General features: G+C 39.3%; 1 protein-coding gene and 1 pseudogene across 3 annotated transcripts in view; one reads left to right on the forward strand and one right to left on the reverse strand.

Moving 5' to 3' along the window:
* Positions 1 to 21080, forward strand: part of LOC119065497 (MOB-like protein phocein) — a 54026-nt gene that overhangs the window by 9209 nt on the left and 23737 nt on the right. Inside the window, exons 1-2 of one of the 3 annotated variants that reach the window (XM_037167566.2) lie at positions 10212 to 10352; positions 15051 to 15113. In XM_037167566.2, the coding sequence (XP_037023461.1) occupies positions 10293 to 10352; positions 15051 to 15113 (123 nt within the window). In that variant the 5' untranslated portion in view covers positions 10212 to 10292. Of the gene's footprint in view, positions 1 to 10208; positions 10353 to 15050; positions 15114 to 21080 lie in introns of those variants that run through there. The other 2 variants (XM_053665066.1, XM_037167567.2) reach the window with 2 other exon arrangements.
* On the reverse strand, positions 424 to 4711 carry LOC119065513 (E3 ubiquitin-protein ligase SIAH1-like; annotated as a pseudogene).

The raw sequence follows: 21080 nt of genomic DNA on the forward strand, positions 1-21080 counted from the left end.
GTTTCCTGAAGCCCGTTTCTTCTATGGCTCACTTCTAATACTTCTGTGACTTTCTAAAAATAAACTCTGAATTCTTAGCCAGAACTTGAGTATCGAGCTTGCTGAACTAAGGTCCCATCTGACTCTACTGGTCTAAAACCTGGTGCTCCTCTCCCCTCCAAACACTACACACAACAGTTTCTTGTGTTTAACAGCCTTTCCTTTTACTTACCTTCGTGTGACTAGTTCCACATACCAAAAATTTCAGGTTGGCAGGCAGAAGGATACCTATACTCTGTGAAATTGAATGCAATGATTTTAAACCCTGGCCTGAAAATGTATGCCATTTCAACACATGGAAATAGTTACATAGACGTGTAAATGGCCATTTTCTGAAAAAAAAGCTGTGCAATTCTGGTGTCAAACACTAGACAGTCACTATTCCTAATGGCTGTTGCAACCTCCTGCCTGCACAGTTGTCATGGACTTGTGATGATGCAGCGCAGGAGGCATGACAGCACCCAAAGAGCCTGGCTCCTTAATAGGAAGCGCCAGAGCGGGTCAGGAGTAAAGACCAAACTCACAGAGCTTCTCGTGGTCTTCTTTTTCTGCCTGTGGCAGAGTTCTTTCACATCCCAAAATGGCGTCTTTATGAGGCAAACGTACTGAATTGACCACTTTCTCTGTAACCGACTTGTGATGGATCACAAGGAAACCCTGATGGTTGGACAACGTGTGAGAGCTTTGGGTGACAGTTGTTACAGACTCCGATGGCCGCTTTGCCCCTTAAGAGTGGGTGGTAACACACAGTCAAGGCAAGTGGGACACTCAAAAAAGACTGGCCAAGTCATTGTTCCAGGCTGTGGAGCCTGTCCCCACGAGAAGCTCTGGGAGGAACAATGGGCACTTGGATGTTCAAGTAAGTAACGTAGTTGCAGTCTGGCGGCTGATTTAGACAGCGTGGCCCATGTATTTCACATTCCCAAATTATAAGTCTGGGAGAGTCAAGAAAGGACCCCTGCCTCCCCCAACATTACCAAGAAATGAAGCCTAGGTAGGCCGAAGCGGAGGTAGGGGGGCGGGGGTGCTACCACTTCCCCAAGGACTTAAACAAGGAGGCTGCATTCTTGCCAGCTCACGAAGAAGGCTCAAACCAGGTATGGAGGGAGAACGAGACCCCACCAGAACTGCCCTGCCCTTGCACGCGGGGAGGGGCCGCGGGGCTGCCCTCCACCATGCTGGCCAGGTACCCAGACCACGTGCAGCGAGGGCAGCCCCAGGAGCGCCGTGGGCTCTGCCGGCGCGGGTCGGAGGGAGGGGGGAGGGGGGCAGGGCGTCTTCCTGGCCCTCAGTCTGGCCTCTAGGCCCCAGGAGCTGGTGGCAAGGTGGCCCTTCCCTGCCCTCGCCCGGTACGGATTTTTTTCTTAAGCTGAATAATAAATACTTCTTTATAAGTAATAAATACTTCGTTATAAGTTTATACCACATTTTCTTTTTTTAGAATTTATTTATTTATTCATTTACTTATTTACTTATTTACTTATTTATCTTTAGAGGGGAAGGAGAAGGAGAGAAACATCAATGTACGGTTTCCTCTGGTGCATTCCCTGCTGGGAACTGACCTGCAACTCAGGCATGTGCCCTGACTGGGAATTGAACTGAACTCCTGTGGTTCACAGGCCCGTGCTCAATCCACTGAGCTACACCGGCCAGGGCTATACCACATTTTCCTTATCCATTCATCGAGTAGATGGACATGTAGGTTCTTTCCACATATTGGTTATTGCGAATGGCACATTTAGGTTATTTCCACAACTTTGCCATCGTGAATGGTGCTGCCATTAACAGGGAAATGCTAATATCTCTTTGAGATTCCGATTCAAATCTTTATGGATAAATACCCAGAAGTACGATTGCTGGATAGAAAGCATAGTTCTATTTATAATTATTTTGAGAAATCTTTATATGATTTTCCATAGTGTCCACACCATTTTACATCCCCAGCAACATGAGTCATAAGGTTTTATATATTAGAGGTTCTAGCTTGTCACATTGTTTTCCAATTATGTGAAGCTTTTGTTCATAGCTAGTTAGATCTCATTCCTCCAGTACTTTTTCTCTGGCACATTTGAGTATTGATCTATGTTTTACTGTATGGTATATGTGTTTATTGTTTTTTTTAAATCAATGATGAGTTTGTTGCCTCAACTTCATTTATTGGACTACCCATTCTTTCCCACCACCACTCTCCTGCCCCAAAAATCTGAGCTATCACCTTTATTGTACATTCAAAATTTAAATAAGTCTATTTCTAGGTTTTATAGTCTTGTTCCATGATCTCTCTATCCCACCACATTGTTCTCGACATAAAGTTTGATATCTGACAAGGCAAGTCTTCCATGTGCTCTTTTAGCGATGCTTTACTTGTCTGTGAGCACTTGTAAGCTCCTCATAAGCACTGCCAGATTGCTCTCCACAGTGATTCCAAGTCATGCCTTTTCCAGCAAGTTAATTGCTGTTTTTACTGCTTGCACACCAAAATGGAGTTTTGAACTTCTGGTTTATTTATGTGTACAGCATTTAGATGGTTTCCTTCACCTTTAAGCAACCCATACGAAAGGGTCCAATCAATACAAGGCTCTGATCCTGTGTTGCTTACATGCTGCTTTTGTGACATTTGACAACTTACCTTACTCCTCTCAGTTTAAGAATTAACTGTGAAGGAGGGTACTACATATCCCTTAACATTTATAGTCAAGCCTGTTACTATTCTCCTTTCTTTTTTTAACCTCACCCAGGGATATGTTTATTGATTTTAGAGAGAGATAGGGGGGTAGAGGGAGGGAGAGAGAGAAGTATGGATGTGAGAAACATTGATCGGTTGCCTCTCATACGCACCTGACCAGGTATTGAACCCACAACCTTTTGCTGTGTGAGATGACACTCCAACCAACTGAACCACAAGGCTAGGGTTTAAATTTTATCTTTAGAATTTAAAAATAGATATGTTCATATCATTCAAAATTCCAAAAGATGTACACTGGAAAGAGAGTCCTTCCCATCCCTATCCCCCAGTGACACAGTTCCATCCTTGGAGACATGGTGTTAGTTTATGTTTTTCCTTTTAGGGTGCTTTATGTATACATATGCATACATATATACATATATAATATGTGTGCATTTGAGTGTGTGTGTATATGTGCACATATACATAAGTACCTTATGTATGTAAATTATATATTCATTTTTCCTTAAAAATGAAGTAGCATTTCATACACACCATTTGGCACCTTGCTTTTTTGTATTAACAATTTGTCTCTGGAATTAATCTATAAAGTACATAAAGAGCTTTTTCATTCTCATTGATGTGTACATTGTTCCATTATACGGAGAACTATGATCTATACGCATTTCCCATAGATGAATATTTAAGTTCTAATCTTGTGCTATTAGCAACATTTCTGCAATAAATGAAATTTTGCATAAGTTATTTTGCACTTATGAGCAAGTATATCTGTAAGATAAATTCCTAAACATGAATTGCTATGCCAAAGGGTATATGGATTTTAATCATATATGTACACACATATATGTGTATATAGTTATATATTCCAAGTTGCCCATTATAGTTCTATCAATTAACAGTCCTACCAGCAATGTATGAGGCTGCTAATTACTCCCTTTCTTAATAATACAGGAAGTTATAAAGTTTTTAAAACATTGATCAGCCACCTCCTGCCTGTCCCCAACAAGGGACCTGGACCACAGCCCAGGTATGTGCTCCAACTGGGAATTGAGTGGCTTTTCTGTTTGCAGGAGGATGCCTGACCCAGAGCCACACCTGTCAGGGTAGATTTTACTTTTATCATTATGACTGAGGGTGTGCATCTCACGTGATTAAGAGCTGTCTGTATTTCCTTTACTGTTAACTGTTCCTATTGACAGTTGATAGCTTACACTCACTTTTCTACTGGGTGATTGGCCTTTTATGATTTGAGCGATATCTTTATTTGCTAGAGAAATTGGTTCTTTGTGGTAAGTTTTTCCCTCCAGTATGTCAATTTGACTTTGGTTTCATTTATGCTTTGATCTTGCAGAAAGTCATTTTGGTGTAGTTGAATTCATAAATGTTTCCCATTATGGCTTCAGGGTATTATGTTAAACTCTGAAAAGTCTTTAATACAGGCAATTCTCAAAGACATGAGGGTTTGGTTCCCAACCACCACAATAAAATATTATAATAAAGCTAGTCGTATCTTTCTTCTGGTGGAGGGTCTTGCCTTCAATTTGTAAAAAACGCAACATCTGTGAGGCACAATAAAATAAGGTATGCCTGTACTTAAAGTTTCTTCAGGTGTTTTTACAGTTAAAAAAAAAAAAAAACTTTAACCCTGGGCAGGTATCGGTTGGTTAGAGCATCATCCGATACACCAAGATTGCAGGTTCAGTCCCCAGTCATGGCACATCCAAGAAGCCAATGAATGCATAAATAAATGGAAAACAAATTGATGTTTCTGTTTCCCTTCCTCGCTCTAAAACCAATTAATAAAAAGAATTATTTCCATCTTGATTTTATCTGGAGATTTTCCTATTATAAGAAACAAGGAGCCCTAGCTAGTGTGGTTCAGTTACTTGGGCGTTATCCCATAAAGCAATGGGTCACTATTTCAATTCCTGGTCAGGACACATGCCTGGGTTGTGGGCCAGGTTCCTGTTTGGGGCGTGTGCGAGAGGCAACCAATGGGTGTTTCCCTGTCTTTCTCCCTCCCTACCCTTCTCTCTAAATAAATAAATTAATTAATTTTAAAAAGAGAGAGAAGGAATGGATCTAACCCCCACCCTCCACTCCCTTCTCAGAGACTAAGCTAGTTCTTTAGCTAACTTTTGCAAAATGCTCTTTCAGTCTCATTTAGCCTGGAGACTGGGAAAAATTATCTATGGGTACTTACCTGGCTTGCGTATCAGTTGCAAAAGGCCAGTTTGTCATAGTATTTTTTTCTTTTAAAGTTTTTATTTATTTATTTTTAGAGAGAGGAGAAGGGAGGGAGAAAGAGGGAGAGAAACATCAATGTGTGGTTGCTTCTTGTGTGCCCCCTCCTGGGGACCTGGCCCACAACCCAAACATGTGCCCTGACTGGGAATTAAACCAGCAACTCTTTGTTTCGCAGCCCATGCTCAATCCACTGAGCTATACCAGCCAGGGTGTTGTAGTACTTTTAAGTCACTCATTTTCTTTGAACATGTGCCAGGCACTCTTCTAGGCACTGGAGATACAGGGATGAATAAAATGAGAAGAGATAGAAGTAAACAACTAAATTAATAGCAGGATTTTAATAGATGTTAGTGACAAGATTTAAAATGTTTGTAACTTTATGAGAGACATTAGATGCTCTGCTGAAAAGAGGAAATGATAATAGTCTATTATGAATTCTCTTCTGATCACTCTTCCCTTCTTGAAAGTTCAAGAATACTGTATTAGTTATCTACTGGTGCACATCAAATCACCCCAAATTTACTGGCTTAACACAACATCTCACAGTATCTGAAGGTTGAAAATTTGAGAGCAGCTTATTTTGTTGGTCCTAGTATGGGGTTTCTCATGAGGCGGCCATCATCTGAAGGATTGACTGGGATCAGAGGTTATACTTCTAAAGATGGTTCACTAATATGCTGGCAAGTTGATGCTTGCTTTTGGTGGGAGCTTTACTTCCTCAACACGTGTACTCCTCATAACACGTGTATGAGTGTTCTCACATGTGGCACCTTTCTCTCTCAGGGCAGGGGAGCTAGGAGAGCAAGGCAGAAGCTACAATGTCTTTTATGACAACATCAGAAGCCACACATCATTTTCACAGTATCCTATTGGTTATGCAGGTCAGCCTAATTCAGTGTGACAGAGAACCACACAAAGGTGTAAATACCAGAAAGTAATTTCTGGTATTGAGGGTCATCTTAGTGGCTGGTTACCATAATCACCAATTTGGCCAAATATTTTAGAATTCTAGAGAAAAAAGACAAGTGCCATTGGAGTTTCATATCTCAGTCACCTGTAGTCAAAGTTGTCTAAGTTTCAACTCTTTATAAATCAAAAAAATTCTGCCTATAACAACTCTCATAAAGAGAAAGTAATTTTCAAATATGTTGAATATGGACAAAATCATATATAGGCACTAATTTTTTCAACTAAACGTAATCTCCATGTTTCCTTGCTGCTTCAACTTGGCTTGGCCTGGAATGAAATGTCCTGCCTCTCCCCATATAAATGCTACCCATACTTTAATGCACATTTCAACTACTTCATGTGTAATTCACAGCATGTACGCTTTTCTCTTCTGCTGGCTGCCTTCAAGCCAAGATGGCTGATGGAGTCCCAGACTTGGCAATGTTCAGCAGCAGAAAAAAATGAAACACCTCTTTTGATATCTCCTTAAGAATAAGAAAATCTTTCCCCAGATTGCTCCATTAGATACCTCCTTAGGCTAAATTGGAGTCACATGTTTAATCTTTTAAAAATTGATTTTAGAGAGAGGGAAAGATAGATAGAAACATTGATTTGTTGTTCCACTTATTTATGCATTCATTGGTCATTTCTTGTATGTGCCCTGACCGGGGATCTAACTAGCATATCATGACAATGCTCTAACCAACTGAGCTACCCAGCTAGGAACATGTCCATTCTTTAACTAAACATTGGCTTAGAGCAGTGACTTTCAACTAATGTGCCACAAAAGGCACACTGGAGGGTCATCCCGTACACCAAAAGGGTGAGGGTCTGATTCTTGGTCAGGGCATGTACCTAGGTTATGGTTTGACCCGCCTGTCAGGGTGCATACGGGAGGCAACAGATGGATGTTTCCCTCTCTCTGCCTGCCCCCTTCCTTTCTCTAAACCAATAAACACATCTGCAGTGAGGATTAGAAAAAAACAACAGCAGCAGCAATAAAAAACATGCAATACCTAGCTATTTAGTCAGAGGTACTGAACTCCTTTCCCCCAGGGGTGTCCAACCTTTTGGCAACTCTGGGCCACACTGGAAGGAGAGTTGTCTTGGGACACACATTAAATACATTGTGACACATAATCACACAAATATCTCATAATGTTTTAAGTAAATGTATGCTTTTTGTGTTGGGCTGCATTCACAGCCATCCTGGGATGTGTGCAGACACCCCTGCTTAGACTGTCAAATAAAAAAATGACAACAGTCAACACAATAGCCATCTGGTGTTAATGAATCAAAACTATACTTATTTTTCTGTCAGATCGGCAAAAATATTTTTTTGGCGTTGGTGCATTATTTTAGTACCTAGTTATGTGTGCCGTGAGATTAAAAAGGTTGAAAATCACAGGTTTAGACCAATAGGGATTTACCCTTCAGCTAGAGATGGATTTACTAATCCCTGGCCATGTAGGGAAAGACGGATACTGAGCAAGATCAAAGTCTATTTGTAAAGAACATGTGTAAGGGGAGGGATGTCACACAAGTAGGCAACCAACAGGGGCTGCTTTAACACTTAAGATGCTTCACTTAGTAGGAATACTACTGAGCAAATAATAGTAGGAATAGCAGTGTACGTAACCCTCTTTCCCATTCATTTTTAAGGTCTCTGAGGAAAGGAGCTTTACTTATTCATGTTTCTCAGCTGAATGCCTTACTATGCACAATGGGCATTCACTATTTTACTTGAATTAAAAAATTCCCTGAAGAGCCTAATTTTTTTGAGATTACTTATGATACTTTAGATTTACAAAATATTTTCTTCTAAAATTTTAAGAGACTTCCAAGAATATTCACTTTTATATTTGCTTTCGGTACTCCATGAGGTAGAGAGAAAGAACTGCTGTGCAGTTTTCATTACAAATAAACTTTTATTTGGTAGCTTGTTCAAAGTCTTATAGTCAATAGGCAAGAGAATCTAGATTTTCTGAATCCCAGCCCAGAGTTATTTCCACTTGTCTATATTACCTATGAGAAGACTACTCCTTCTTTAACTAAACTATTCTAGTAACCCATTATTACATGTAATTGTTACTACTGGGCATGATTTTTTCTTTTCTTCCCCCTCTCCATCTTAACCCTGGTTATAAAATTATTTTTGTTTAAAGATCATAATTTACAGACCGACAGAGGAATTAAAATGTGAAGGTTATGAGCTAGAAACATTTCAGCCCTCAAGAACAAGGTTATTCCTCTGAACAAGGCCAGCGTTGACATCACAGTGCAAGTTTTTAAAAAAATTGAATTTATTGGAGTTACACTGGTTAATAGGGTCGTATAGGTTTCAAGTGTACAGTGCTTGTGTACAGTGTACAGGGCACTGTGTGCCCTGTACACTGTGTGCCCACCACCCATAGTCAAATCATCTTCTGTCATCATGTATTTGGCCACAATGCAACTTTATGGACTTTCAAAGAGATGAATGTGTACTTTGTCTCTGGATCTAAAACTATTATGTCCCTCTTGTTCTTTTCTGATGTGCCTAACCAATATGTCAAAAAAAATTTTTTTTAATATTTATTTACTTATTTATCTTTAGAGGAGAAGGAGAGAGGGAGAGAAACATCAGTGTATGGTTGCCTCTAATGCGTCCCCTGCTGGGAGCTGGCCTGCAGGGAACTTGCTTGCAACCCAGGCATGTGCCCTGACTGGGAATTGAACTGCGATCCTCTGGTTCGCAGGCCAGTGCTCAATCCACTGAGCTACACCAGCCAGGGCCAATATGTCAAATCTTGACTTAAGAAAATATTAAGGTGAGCCCCTAGGTAACTGATATTTACAGCTCAAGTACACACAATAAGGGAAATTTTAATTTAATCCTTGGAGGTGGTGTCCTCCACAGACTGAGAGACCTACTTAGGACTCTGGTCTCACACCCACCCCATGTCTCTTAGGGAGACAATATTTGGGTGCCACTTGTCTTAGATTCTCACTGTATTTAGTAAGAGAATTGGTGATTTGTTATCTCCATTGCCAGACACTGAGCAATTTATGGTTAAGGACCATGCCTTTTTATTCTCCTACTTCAATGCTGAACACATATTGGGGTTTAATAAATATGTGTTAAGTGAGTAAACCTTTGGTATCTAGAAGATAGCAATGAAATTAGAAATAGCCTTCCCTCTTGAAAAGTTACCAGTCTGTATATCTTCCAGAAAGAGGGAATCTTACTTAAAGTAAACCAACTTTCTATTGCTAAACCCCTTTGAGCAAAGTTCCAATATCTGACAATTATTCAATTTTGCTCCCACTCAATTTAACCTCTCCTCCAGTCCTCACTTCATGTTTGGATGCTGTGACACTGTTCTCTCAACATTCTCAAATACACCTTTAGGTGCACTTGGTGGAACATGTGATGTTTTCTTCTCTTGGAAATAACCCTACTGTACACACTCTTCACCCTTTGGACTGTCTTCCCCTCTGGTATTCTAAAGCCTCCCTCATACCAGATCAAAGATTTAAGGTTTCTAAGCAGGAAACAAAAAATAATAATAAATAAATAAGTAAATAAACAAATTTGCCACAAATGCCATGATTTCACAACGAAAAAGGACACTTAAAAGTTGCAACAACGTAGATTTGAAAAATCCTGTAATATGTACAACTCCCACCACCCATCAATGGGCATTCATTTTCTCCTCCTGGTTTCTGTCTTGCAGAATATATGAGCTAATTTTGTCTAACGCACACTACCAGATGTCTGCTCTATTTCAGAAAATCGACATCTTGGTCTTTCATCTACTTAAACTTGCCATTGAAAAGGTCCTTGGCTTTGAAGTCAGCGGATGGTGGAAATATCATTTGACACTTTAGGTCTCAGTCTGATTGGAGATCGGGTCCATTTCGGGCACGGTCCTTAAAATTTTCCCAGACTTTTCCACTTTGCTTCCTAGGTGTTTGTGTAAGGGTTTACTGAGACAGTGGCCATTGGGCAAGTTCGGTCCTCCTAACATAACTAACGTAAGCCGAAGGAGATACTCGTAGAGCCGGCACGCTCCCGCAACAGTTCTCTGCGCCCCCCTGCGGTCTCTCCCGAAGTCGGCATAGGTCCTCACAATTGGGTTTCTTTCTTCCATCCAAGACGTCGCCCCTTAGTCATCAGCTGTTCTTTTTCGTAACCGCCTCCCCCCGCCAGATGGCTCTTACCGGAACACCTCCCCATCCTCCCGCCCTGCCCCGCGCGGATTACCGCTGTTCCGTTAGGTGCCGCCCCTCCCCAGCTCCCAGAATATGGGCGCAGCTCCGCCCCGCGTTCCGCGCAGGCAGCCGTCCCCTACATCCGGGTACTGACTTCAGCCGCCCAGACTCTGGCACTATGGTCATGGCGGAGGGGACGGCTGTGCTGAGGCGGAACAGGCCGGGCACCAAGGCTCAGGTACCGTCTTTGCACCTTTGCCGCGGGGAGACTTTTGGTGCTGAGCCGTGCCGTCCCTGGAAGTTGGTCGCCCCTGAGAGGAGGCCGGGCCAGGGCGGCAGGCAGGCTGGCGGGCGGGGGGCACTGGTGACCGGCCTGCTCTTCCGGTGCCGCAGCCCCTCAGTCTGGCCGAGGCGGCATCGGCCAGGGAGGCCTCAGATCCTCGACGTGAGGGTGGGAGTGAGGGGCGGATGGGCGCCGAGGGCGGTGGTCGCGGAGGCCGGGGCCTGGGAAGCTGTCAGCAGGTTCCGCCTGTTCTCGCCCCTCCCCTGAGCCGCAGTTGACCTGCGTCGGAGGGGCGCTGCGGGCCGGGTGGAGACCACCGCGGTTTCGTGGGGGTCCGGGCTGCCGGGGGGCGAGGGCACGCCGACACAGCCTGCCTCGTCCTGGCATCCAGGTCCTGCCTCCTGGCCTGTGACGTTCCAGGCCGGCTTCTCCCATCCAGCTAGTGTCGCCGGATCCCGGTGTCGATAATTTACCTACACTCTTCCTCTTGCTGTTTGCCTTTGGCCACTTTTCGCTGCAGCTGTTCCTCTGGTTCTGCAAGTTTTCATCAGCAGGTTGCGACTTGTTAAGAGATCATTCCTTGTGAATGCCCTTGTTATTGTGTGTGAAGCACAGGAAATGAACTGATAAGAATTTTATTAGCCTTCAGTAGGGCAGTATTTGATTGGGTTGGTACTGGTTCTTTTGCAAAAGAGGGATGCCTCACGTTCTTTAAAAATACCAAATAGGCATTTAGATTTGACCTCGTTAATCTGCCAGCTGAAATGGCTTGCTAGTGAGTAGATGGTCTAACGGGTGTCCGTGGCGGCGGTGGGCTGCATGCGGCCCAGGGTGGCTATGAAGGTGGCCCAACACAAAATCGTAAATTTACTATAGCCTTTTTTGGGGGGCCCATCAGTTTTCATTAGTGTTTGTGTATTTAATGGGTGGCCCAAGACAACTCTTCTTCCAGTGTGGCCCAGAGACACCAAAAGGTTGTACACCCCTGCGAGTCTAAAGTGAGAAGAGATGTGTTAAAATGTAATTTTAAAGAAAAATGATATAAGTGGAAAAAAACCTAGGAAACAATTGCAGAGCTATGACTGTATGCTACAGAATCACTTTTCATATCTTGTACAGAATTTTTTAAAAAGATTTTATTTATTCGCTTTTGGAGAGGAAAGAAGGGAGGGAGGAAGAGGGAAAGAAACATCTATGTGTGGTTGCCTCTCATATGCCCCCTACTGGGGACCTGGCCTGCAATGCAGGCATGTGTCCTGACTGGGAATTGAACCGGCAGCCCTTTGGTTCGCAGGCCAGGCATTCAATCCACTGAGCTGCACCAGCCAGGACTCTTGCACAGAATTTTGGAAAGAGGGTCCTTTCAAAGGGATTTTTTTTTAGGTGCAGACACCTTTCTGGATCCATGTTACAGATAAGAACACCATGTTCTAGAGAATCAACTGCATTTGCTTAAGGTTACATAGCTTTGTATTCTTAGTTCACTGGTGACTTTCTCTTTAACAAGTTGCTTCTAGTACTGAATTTTAGAGAATTTAGTTTGAAAGTCCTTATTAGAGTCACATTAAACTGTTAGCTTCTATGGCAGTTTCATGGGCCTACTGCTGGGAATTGATTATGTAGGCTTCCTTTTTATCTTTTACGAACTTTCTGTATAGGGTGTGGCAAAAGTAGGGTTACAGTTGTGAGTATGGAAAATTATACAGTAGTTAATAAATAATAATACAAGAATAAACTTGTTTTGCATGCTTACAACTGTAAATCTACTCTTCCCCCACTCTGTGTAAATGCTCTTAGATACTTTCACTTCTTATTCTCTGAAAACATTCTTCTTTTATTAAATGATCAACTTTTTAAAAAAATTTTTTGTTATTTATTTATTTATCTTTAGAAGGGAAGGAGAGGAGAGAAATATCAATGTATGGTTGCTTCTGGTGCATCCCCTGCTGGGAACTGGCCCCTGCTGGGAACTGGCCTGCAACCCAGGCATGTGCCCTGACAGGGAATGGAACCTCAATCTTTTGGTTCGCAGGCCCATGCTCAATCCACTGAAGGTGATCAACTTTTATATTTTTGTATTCAGAAGTGGACTTTGTACTCACATTCTGAGAATCCTGAACCATTTTTGTTTACTCAAAAGTTCTGAAGTTTGAAAGGAAAGAATATATTTTAAATTAATACAGTAACACATCTGCTATGTTATAAGTAAGTCACATGTAAAAAAGCTCCTTTGTTTTTCTACATTGTCATAGATCAAAGTTGTTAAGTAAAATGTGGCAGAAAAGATTAGGGTAAAAAAAAGACTACTTAAGTAGCTTGTTGTACCCCTTGTCTGTCACACTAATTTTCTTCAGGAAGTGGGTCTATTCTAAGATGACTTATTTAAAATGATAATAGAGTAGGTGGAGTGTCTTCCTATACTTTTTTTTAAAAAATTGGTTAGATTAGGATATTGGCACATGGTTGATTTTCAATAAATGTTTATTGAGTAAATTAGAACATTCATTGAGCTGGATTTTAAAAATTATTTATTTATTTTTAGAGAGAGGGGAAGGGAGGGAGAAGGGAGAGAAACATTGATGTGTGAGAGAAACGTTGTTCAGTTGCCTCTCAAAACACCCCTCAACGCCCCTCCGGACCTGGCCTGAAACCCAGGCATTTACCCTGACTGGGAATTGAACCAGTGACCCTTTGGTTTGCAGGCCAGCACTCAATCCATTGAGCCACATCAGTCAGGGCTGTCAGATTTTTGGTTCCTTCTTTAAGTGTTTAAATATATCACTGTTATGATGTGACAGAACATTAAATTCCCACTTAACTTTTTTACATTTTTCTGTCTATATTACTATATGTGTTTTCTAATATTTTAATAAGTCTACAAACTTTTATTCTTTAAATTTATTTATTTATTTAACATCTAGAAAGAGGAGAAGGGAGGGAGAAAGAGAGGGAGAAAAACATCAGTGTGCCACAGAGACATCTATCTGTTGCCTCTCTCATGCCCCCAACTAGGGAGCCAGCTGCAACCCAGCCATGTGCCCTGACTGGGAATCAAACCAGCAATCTTTTCAGTTCACAGGCCATCACTCTATTCACTGAGCCGCAACTGCCAGGGCTACAAACTAAAATTTTAAATGCAAGTATATGCAAAGTGTATTGATAGAAACATTTATTTATTTATTTATTTTTAGAGAGAGGGGAAGAGAGGAAGAAAGAGAGGGAGAGAAACGTCAATGTGTGTTTGCCTCTCTCACATACGCTGTACTGGGGACCTGGCCCACAACCCAGGCATGTGCCCTGACTGGGAATTGAACCAGCGACCCTTTGCTTTGCAGGCCGGTGCTCAATCCAGTGAGCGACCCCAGCCAGGGCACATTTTTTAACTATAAATCACATAGGAAGAATTTTTAAATTATTTAGGTGATGTCTAGGTAAAATACCTGTTGCAATAATCTGCAGTAAGTTTTCTGAAATTTCTTGACATTTAAAAAGTTCATTCATTTTCATTCATGTGGGGAACTATTAAATAATGAACAGTTTAAGACACTTAAAAAGGTATTACCCATCATCCACCCTCAGAACTTAAACATTATTAATACAGTTGAATCTCTCTGTATTTCTTCTGTCTTCTGTCCACTCCTAAGCAAAAATGGTTATTATCATTCCTTTATTTTCTTTAACTTTTACTATATATGCATTATATCCATAAGGATGCTTTGGATTTTCTTAAACTTTTATTCCTATGGTAGCATACACTGTATTCTTCAATTTGCTCCAGTTTTTGCTCAAGGTGTTTGGAGACTTATCCATGTTGATTGGTAACAGGGTTATAGATCATTGGTTTACAACTACTTTAATCCCATTTTTACCTCAGAGACATTTATTGAACATCTGCTATGTGTCAGGAATTGTGCTGCCTACAAAGGATACATAGGTAAACTCTGCTGAAAAGGCAGTCAAATGGAAAGGTTATTAATCACTTAGGGGAATGTTTACAAACTTGGATTGTCTATAGAGGGATTCAGAACCAAAGCAAGAAGATCCACAGAAATATCCCCCTTATATGAAGTCTGCTGTATTTGGTGGCTATACTATTTTTGATAGAAGTCATATTTTAATAAATTTAAAAAAATTATTTCTTGATTTTGGAGAGAGAAACATTGATTCTGTTGTTCCACTTTAGAATTTAAAAATGCTGTTTGGAATTGGAGTAATAATTTATAATGTCTGTTTAAAATAACACTTATGGAGCAGTAACTACTGCTACTTGTATTACTACTAACACTAGCTCTTCTCTAGGTAAAAACTGATTCAGTTTTAAAACCTTTATGGAGATTAAGTATAACTTTTTGAGAAGATCTTTAACAACCATTAACATAAAAGTGATAGACTTATCCCTCAAGTGATACAGGGAAAGTTTATGGGGGCCATATGGAGGGATTTTTGGTTGAAAAAAATGTAAATTGTAGTTCAAATAAATAAAATCTTGGTGTTTATTTAAAAACATTGAATGAAATTCCTTTATCTTTTTTATTGATGATCACAATGTTTATGAAGGCTTTTCTTCTCTAGTGAACTTTGGATTTTTATTAAGAATTGAAGTTAATTATACTAGTATTGCATCTTGTGCTTTAACTATGAATTTTTTTATAGGATTTCTATAATTGGCCTGATGAATCCTTTGATGAAATGGACAGTACACTAGCTGTTCAGCAGGTAATAACAATAGTTTCTTTTGCAACTCCAATAAACTAAACATTTGACCTTCCTTAGTATAGTTAACAGTGTTTCTATCTATATCTTTTAGCATAAACCAGAACCTCTGGAATTAATAGAATGCGTATTTAAAACTTTTATCAACCTTCACTTTGTTTTAAGGTGGCATGTTAAACTATAATCAAACTTTAATATATTTTAATATCTTAAAATATGTTAATCTGTATCATATCTGTGTGGCAAATCTGATTTTACACTAAATTTAATTCAAGATTAATTGAATACAAAATTAGTATAACACTTAAATAGAAATAGCATACACAGTTGGTGACAGAACACTTGAAAAACATGTACCTAAGCTTTACATTTTAATTTTAGTTCCCATCAATTCTTTACTTTGTCCCTCTCCAGTACATTTGAGGCCTGAGATGCTTCTCCTTAGGCTGTTGCCATGCTCAAGTAGCTCACCAAGGCAATTTATCAAGAATGGTGGGCTTCTGTAGTATGTTTGCTTTAAAAGCCCCTAAGGATATTCTTAAATATCCTATTGAGAATCACACTGTGTGCTCTGTTGAGTTATAAAAAAGAAGGAGGGGAGGGTTATTCTTCCAACATGAATAAAATCTGGAATCTGAGGGAAAAACATTTTGAAAGCTAATTATTAAAAATTGCATTTAGGGACTAATAAAAGGATTCATGAAATTAGGTTACTAGTATATTGGACTAGACGTTTTTAAAGAGAAAATGTGCAGTATTATCTGGCTTCATCTTGATGGCCAGATAATAAAAGTAGATAACTATTTGGATTTATTGTTATTAGAACATCTTAGGAAATAAAATGGAAATACTGTTGAGTTCATTGAGCATAAAAACAATCCATAATTATTAAACAAAACCCTTTAAAATGGATTTATTATATTAGATATTCCATTTAGTGTAGGAAATGGAAGAGCATTCTTGAATGAATGGTTTTGTGCATTGCCTTTTAAAAATATATTGTTCGATGAGCAAATATTTATTGGGCCAGCAATAAGATAAGCCTTGTGGGGGATACAAATATAAACCTAGAGCTCTTTTTTCTAGGAGAAGTGTACAGATATTTTTCACTTTAAAAGTAACAGTGCTTTTGTGGAATGTTTAGTGTTTTTCACATGTGGGATCATGCCATCTGCAAAAAGATAATTTTATTTCTTCCTTTTTAATCTGAATCCCTTTTATTTATTTTTCTTACCTAATTGCTCTCTGTAGAACTTCTTGTACTATTTTGAATGGAAGTGGCAAAAACAGGCATCCTTACTTTGTTCTTGATTACAGAGGAGAGCTTTCAGTCTTTTTCACTGAGTATGATGTTCACTGTGGGTTTTTCACATATGGCCTTTATTATGTTGAGGTATTTTTGATAAAATATACCTCAAGATAATATTTGTTGAGTGTTTTTTTATAAAAGGGTGTTGAATTATGTCATGCTTTTCCTGCACCAATTGAGATGACCTTTTTTTCCCAAAGATTTTATTTATTTACTTTTTAGGGAGGGGGCATGGTGGGGAGAAAGAGAGGGAGAGAAACATCAATGTGTAAGAGATACATTGATTGGCTGCCTCTCACATGCACCCAAGTGGGGGACCTGGGCACAACCCAGACATGTGCTCCGACCGGGTATTGAACCTCAGACCTTTTGGTTTGCAGGCTGGCACTCAATCCACTGAGCCATTCTAGCCAGAATGACCATGTTTTTTCTCTCCCATCCTGTTGCTGCGGTATATTGTAATGATCAGTTTTTAAAAATGTTCAACTATTCTTGCATTCAAGGAATAAATTTCACTTGATCATGGTGTATAATCCTTTTAATATGCTGCAGAATTTGGTTTGCTAGGATTTTTGCATCAGTGTTCATAAGGGATAATTGGTTTCTAGTATTCTTAGAATGTCTATGACTGGCTTTAATACCAGGCAATGCTGATGTCATAGAATGAGTTAGGAAAGATGTCCTCTTCTCAATTTTGGGGAAAAATTTGAGAAGGATTGGTGTTCTTTAAATGTTTAGGTCTAGGGCCATTAGGTCTAGGGCTTCTCTTTGGTTGTACAACATTGTGAATGTAATGAATGCCACTGAAATATACACTTAAAAATGGTTAAAGTGACAGATCTTTCCCCATTGAATGGTCTTGGCATTCTTGTCAAAGTGAATTGACTGTGTATGTGAAGGTTTATTTCCAGGAGCTCAATTCAATTCCATTGGTCTACATGTCTGTCCTTATGCCAGTACTACACTGTTTTGATTACTGTAGCTTTGTAGTAAGTGTTGAAATTGGGAGGTATGGGTTCTTCAACTTTGTGTTTTCTTTTCAAGATTATTTTGGCTATATTGTGCCTCTTGCAATTTTATACAAATTTGAGAATCAGCTTTTCTATTTCTATAACAAAGACTTGGAATTTTGATAGGAATTGCATAGAATCTCTATTGCTTTGGGTAGTATTAATTCTACCTATGAATGAGATGTCTTTCAATTCATATATGTAGGTCTTCTTTTTTTTTTTTACTGAAAAAAAATATTTTATTGATTATGCCATTACAGTTGTTCTATTCCCCCCCTTAATTCCCCTCCACCCTGCACACCCCCTCCCCCATGATTCCCCCCTTTAGTTTATGACCACATGTCTCAAGTTCTTTAGTTCTGTATTTCCCATACTATTCTTGCCCTCCCCCATCTATTTTCTACCTACTGTCTATGCTATTTATTTTCTGTACCTTCTCCCCACTTCTTCTCCCACTCCCCTGTTGCTAACCCTCCATGAGATCTTCATTTCTATGATTCCATTCCTGATCTAGCTGTCCTCTTGTTTGCTTTTGTTTTAGGTGTGGTTCTTAATAACTGTGAGTTTGCTGTCCTTTCACTGTTCATCTTTTTTATCTTCTTCTTCTTAGATAAGCCCCTTTAACATTTCTTGTAATAAGGGCTTGGTGATGATGAACTCCTTGAATTTGATCTTATCTGAGAAGCACTTTATCTGCCCTTTCATTCTAAATGAAAGCTTTGCTGGATAGAGTAATCTTGGCTGTAGGTCTTCAGATTTCATGACTTGGAATACTTCTTTCCAGCCCCTTCTTGCCTGTAAGGTCTCTTTTGAGAAATCCGATGACAGCAGGTCTTTTTTATCTGAAGCAGTGTTTTGTAGTTTTCAGTCTACAAATATTTAACCGCCTTATTTAAATTTATTCCTGGGTACAGTTGATTCTTGAACAATGTGGGGATTAGGGGCACTGACTGACCCCTTGCATTAGTGAAAATTCACTTGTAATTTTTGTAATCCACTCAACTGTAGTGGATCACTTTGTAATCCACTCAAGACACTTGTTGACTGGAAGCCTTACTGATAACGTAAACAGTTGGTTAGCACATACTTGTGTTATATGTATTATATACTATTTTTGTAATAAACTAGAAGAAAATGTTATTAAGAAAAATTATAAGGACAATACATGTATTTACACTATATATTGAAAAAAAATTGTGTATAAATGGACCTGTATGGTTCAAACTGTGTTGTTCAAGGGTCAGCAGTATTTTATTCTTTTGAATACTATTATAGACGAATTTGTTTTCTTAATTTCTTTTTTGGACTGTTTAGTGAAGGTATATAGAAACATAACTGATTATTATAAATTGGTCTTATATCCTGCTACTTTGCTGATTTATTAGTTTTATTAGCTTTATTAGTTTTATTAGATTCTTGGGATTTCTATAAGGATCATGTCATCTCTGAATAAAGATAGCCTTTCATTTAATTTTTTTTCTTGTTTAATTATTCTGGCTAGGACTTAAGTACAATGTTGAAGGTCAGTGGTGGAAGCAGGCATATTTGTGTCATTTCTGATTTTAGAAGAAAACCTTTCATTCTTTCACCATTCAGTATGATGTTACCTATGGCTTTTTTATAAATGCCCTTCATTATATTGAGGAACTTCTTTTCTGTACCTGTTTTTTGGAGTGTTTTTATCATGAAAAGGTATTGGATATTGTCAGATATCTTTTCTGCTTTAATTAAGATGATTGTGTATTTTTCCCTTTTGTATTTTATATAGTGTATTATATTAATACATTGAAATGACATATATTGATTTGTTTAAAATGTTGAACCACCCCTCATTTTTTTCAGCTTTCTTTTGATTCATGTTCATATGGTATATCTTTTTTCATCCTTGTACTTTTAACCTACCTACATCATAGTCAGGTGGTAATTTTTTGTTCTTTCTGATAGTCTTTGACTTTTAACTAGTGTATTTAGGCCATTTAATATATAAATATTTTTATTTAAAAGATTTTATTTTCTAGAGAAAGGGGAAGAGAGGGAGAAAGAAAGGGAGAGAAACATTGTGTGTGGTTGCCTCTTGCTCACCTACCACTGGGGCCTGACCTGGCATGTAACCCAGGCATGTGTCCTGACTGGGAATCCAACCAGTAACCCTTTGGTTTGCAGGATGGTGCTTAATCCACTGAGCCACACTAACCAGGGCTAGACCATTTAATATTAATGTAGTTATTGATAAGTAGGTTTAGATTTATGTATACCATTTTATTAGTTGTTTTCAGTTTGTTCTCTGTGTTTTTCTGTTTCTGCTTTGCTGCCTTTTTATGGATTGTTTGAACATTTTGGCATTCTGTTTTAATTTGTTCTAATTTTGACCATATCTCTGTATATAATTTTTTGATGATTGCTCTAGATAGTACTACATACTTACCTTTTAAAAAAAATCCTCACCTGAGGATATGCTTTCAATTGATTTTTTTAGAGAGAGAGAGGGAGACAGACAGACAGACAGACAGACATCAATGTGAGAGAATAACATTGATCGGTTGCCTCCTGTGTCACCCCAGATGGAGGTCGAATTCGCCACATAGGTAATGTGCCCTGACTGGAAATCAAACCCTTGAAGCCTGTTGGTGTATGGGACAGTGCTCCAACTGAGTCACCTGTTCAGGGCCATGATTAACTTTTCACAGTCTACTTAGAATCAGTATTTTACCACTTTGATTGAAATGTAGAAACTACCATTATATAGAGCCCTTTACCCTCCCTTTTTGCTATATTGGTCTGTATGTATGGCATCTGTGTTCTTGGAAAACCTGTCAGACAATGTTATATTCTTTGCCTCTATTTGCAAAACATATTTTGAAGAACTTAAGAGGAGAATGGTCTATTATATGTATACCCAAATATTAATAATTTCTGTTGTTCCTGATATTCTTAGTTTCTTTCTGGTAATGTTTTTTTCTTCTATTTGAAGATCTTCCTTTAGCAATTATTTTTGAGCAGTCTGCTGGCTAGGAACTATCCTTAGTTTTCTTTCATTCAAAAATGTTTTCAGTTCCCTTTTTTATTGGCACTTTAAGAATGTGCCATTCCCTCCTGTCTTCTGGGTTCTGATGAGAAAGCTGCAGTTATTTGAATCCTTACTCTATAGGTCATGTGTTTTTTTTTCTGACTTAATTTTTTTAAAGAAAGTCTTTTTTCTTTAAGATTTTATTTATTTTTAGACAGGAGAAAGAAGGGAGAAAGAGAGGGAGAGAAACATCAGTGTGTCGTTGCCTTGAGTGCCCCCTATTGGAGTCCTGTCTCACAACCCAGACATATGCCCTGACTGGAAGTCGATCCAGCCATCTTTTTGTTAGCAAACCGGCACTCAATCCACTGAGCCACACCAGTCAGGGCTGACTTCTTTTTTAAAATAGTTCAATGTATTTTAATAGCAGACTTATAAGAACAGTACAGAAGACAACATTAAAAACATTTACTTCCGCCCTGGCTGGTGTAGCTCAGTGGATTGAGCACGGGCTGCGAACCAAAGAGTCACCATTTCGATTCCCAGTCAGGGCACATGCCTGGGTTGTGGGCCAGGCCCCAAGTATGGGGTGTGCAAGAGGCAACCACACATTGATGTTTCTCTCCCTCTCTTTCTCCCCTTTC

This window comes from Artibeus jamaicensis, unplaced genomic scaffold (genome assembly GCF_021234435.1).
Source record: "Artibeus jamaicensis isolate MK-2021 breed Jamaican fruit bat unplaced genomic scaffold, CSHL_Jam_final contig_391, whole genome shotgun sequence".
Taxonomy (NCBI): Eukaryota; Metazoa; Chordata; class Mammalia; order Chiroptera; family Phyllostomidae; genus Artibeus; species Artibeus jamaicensis.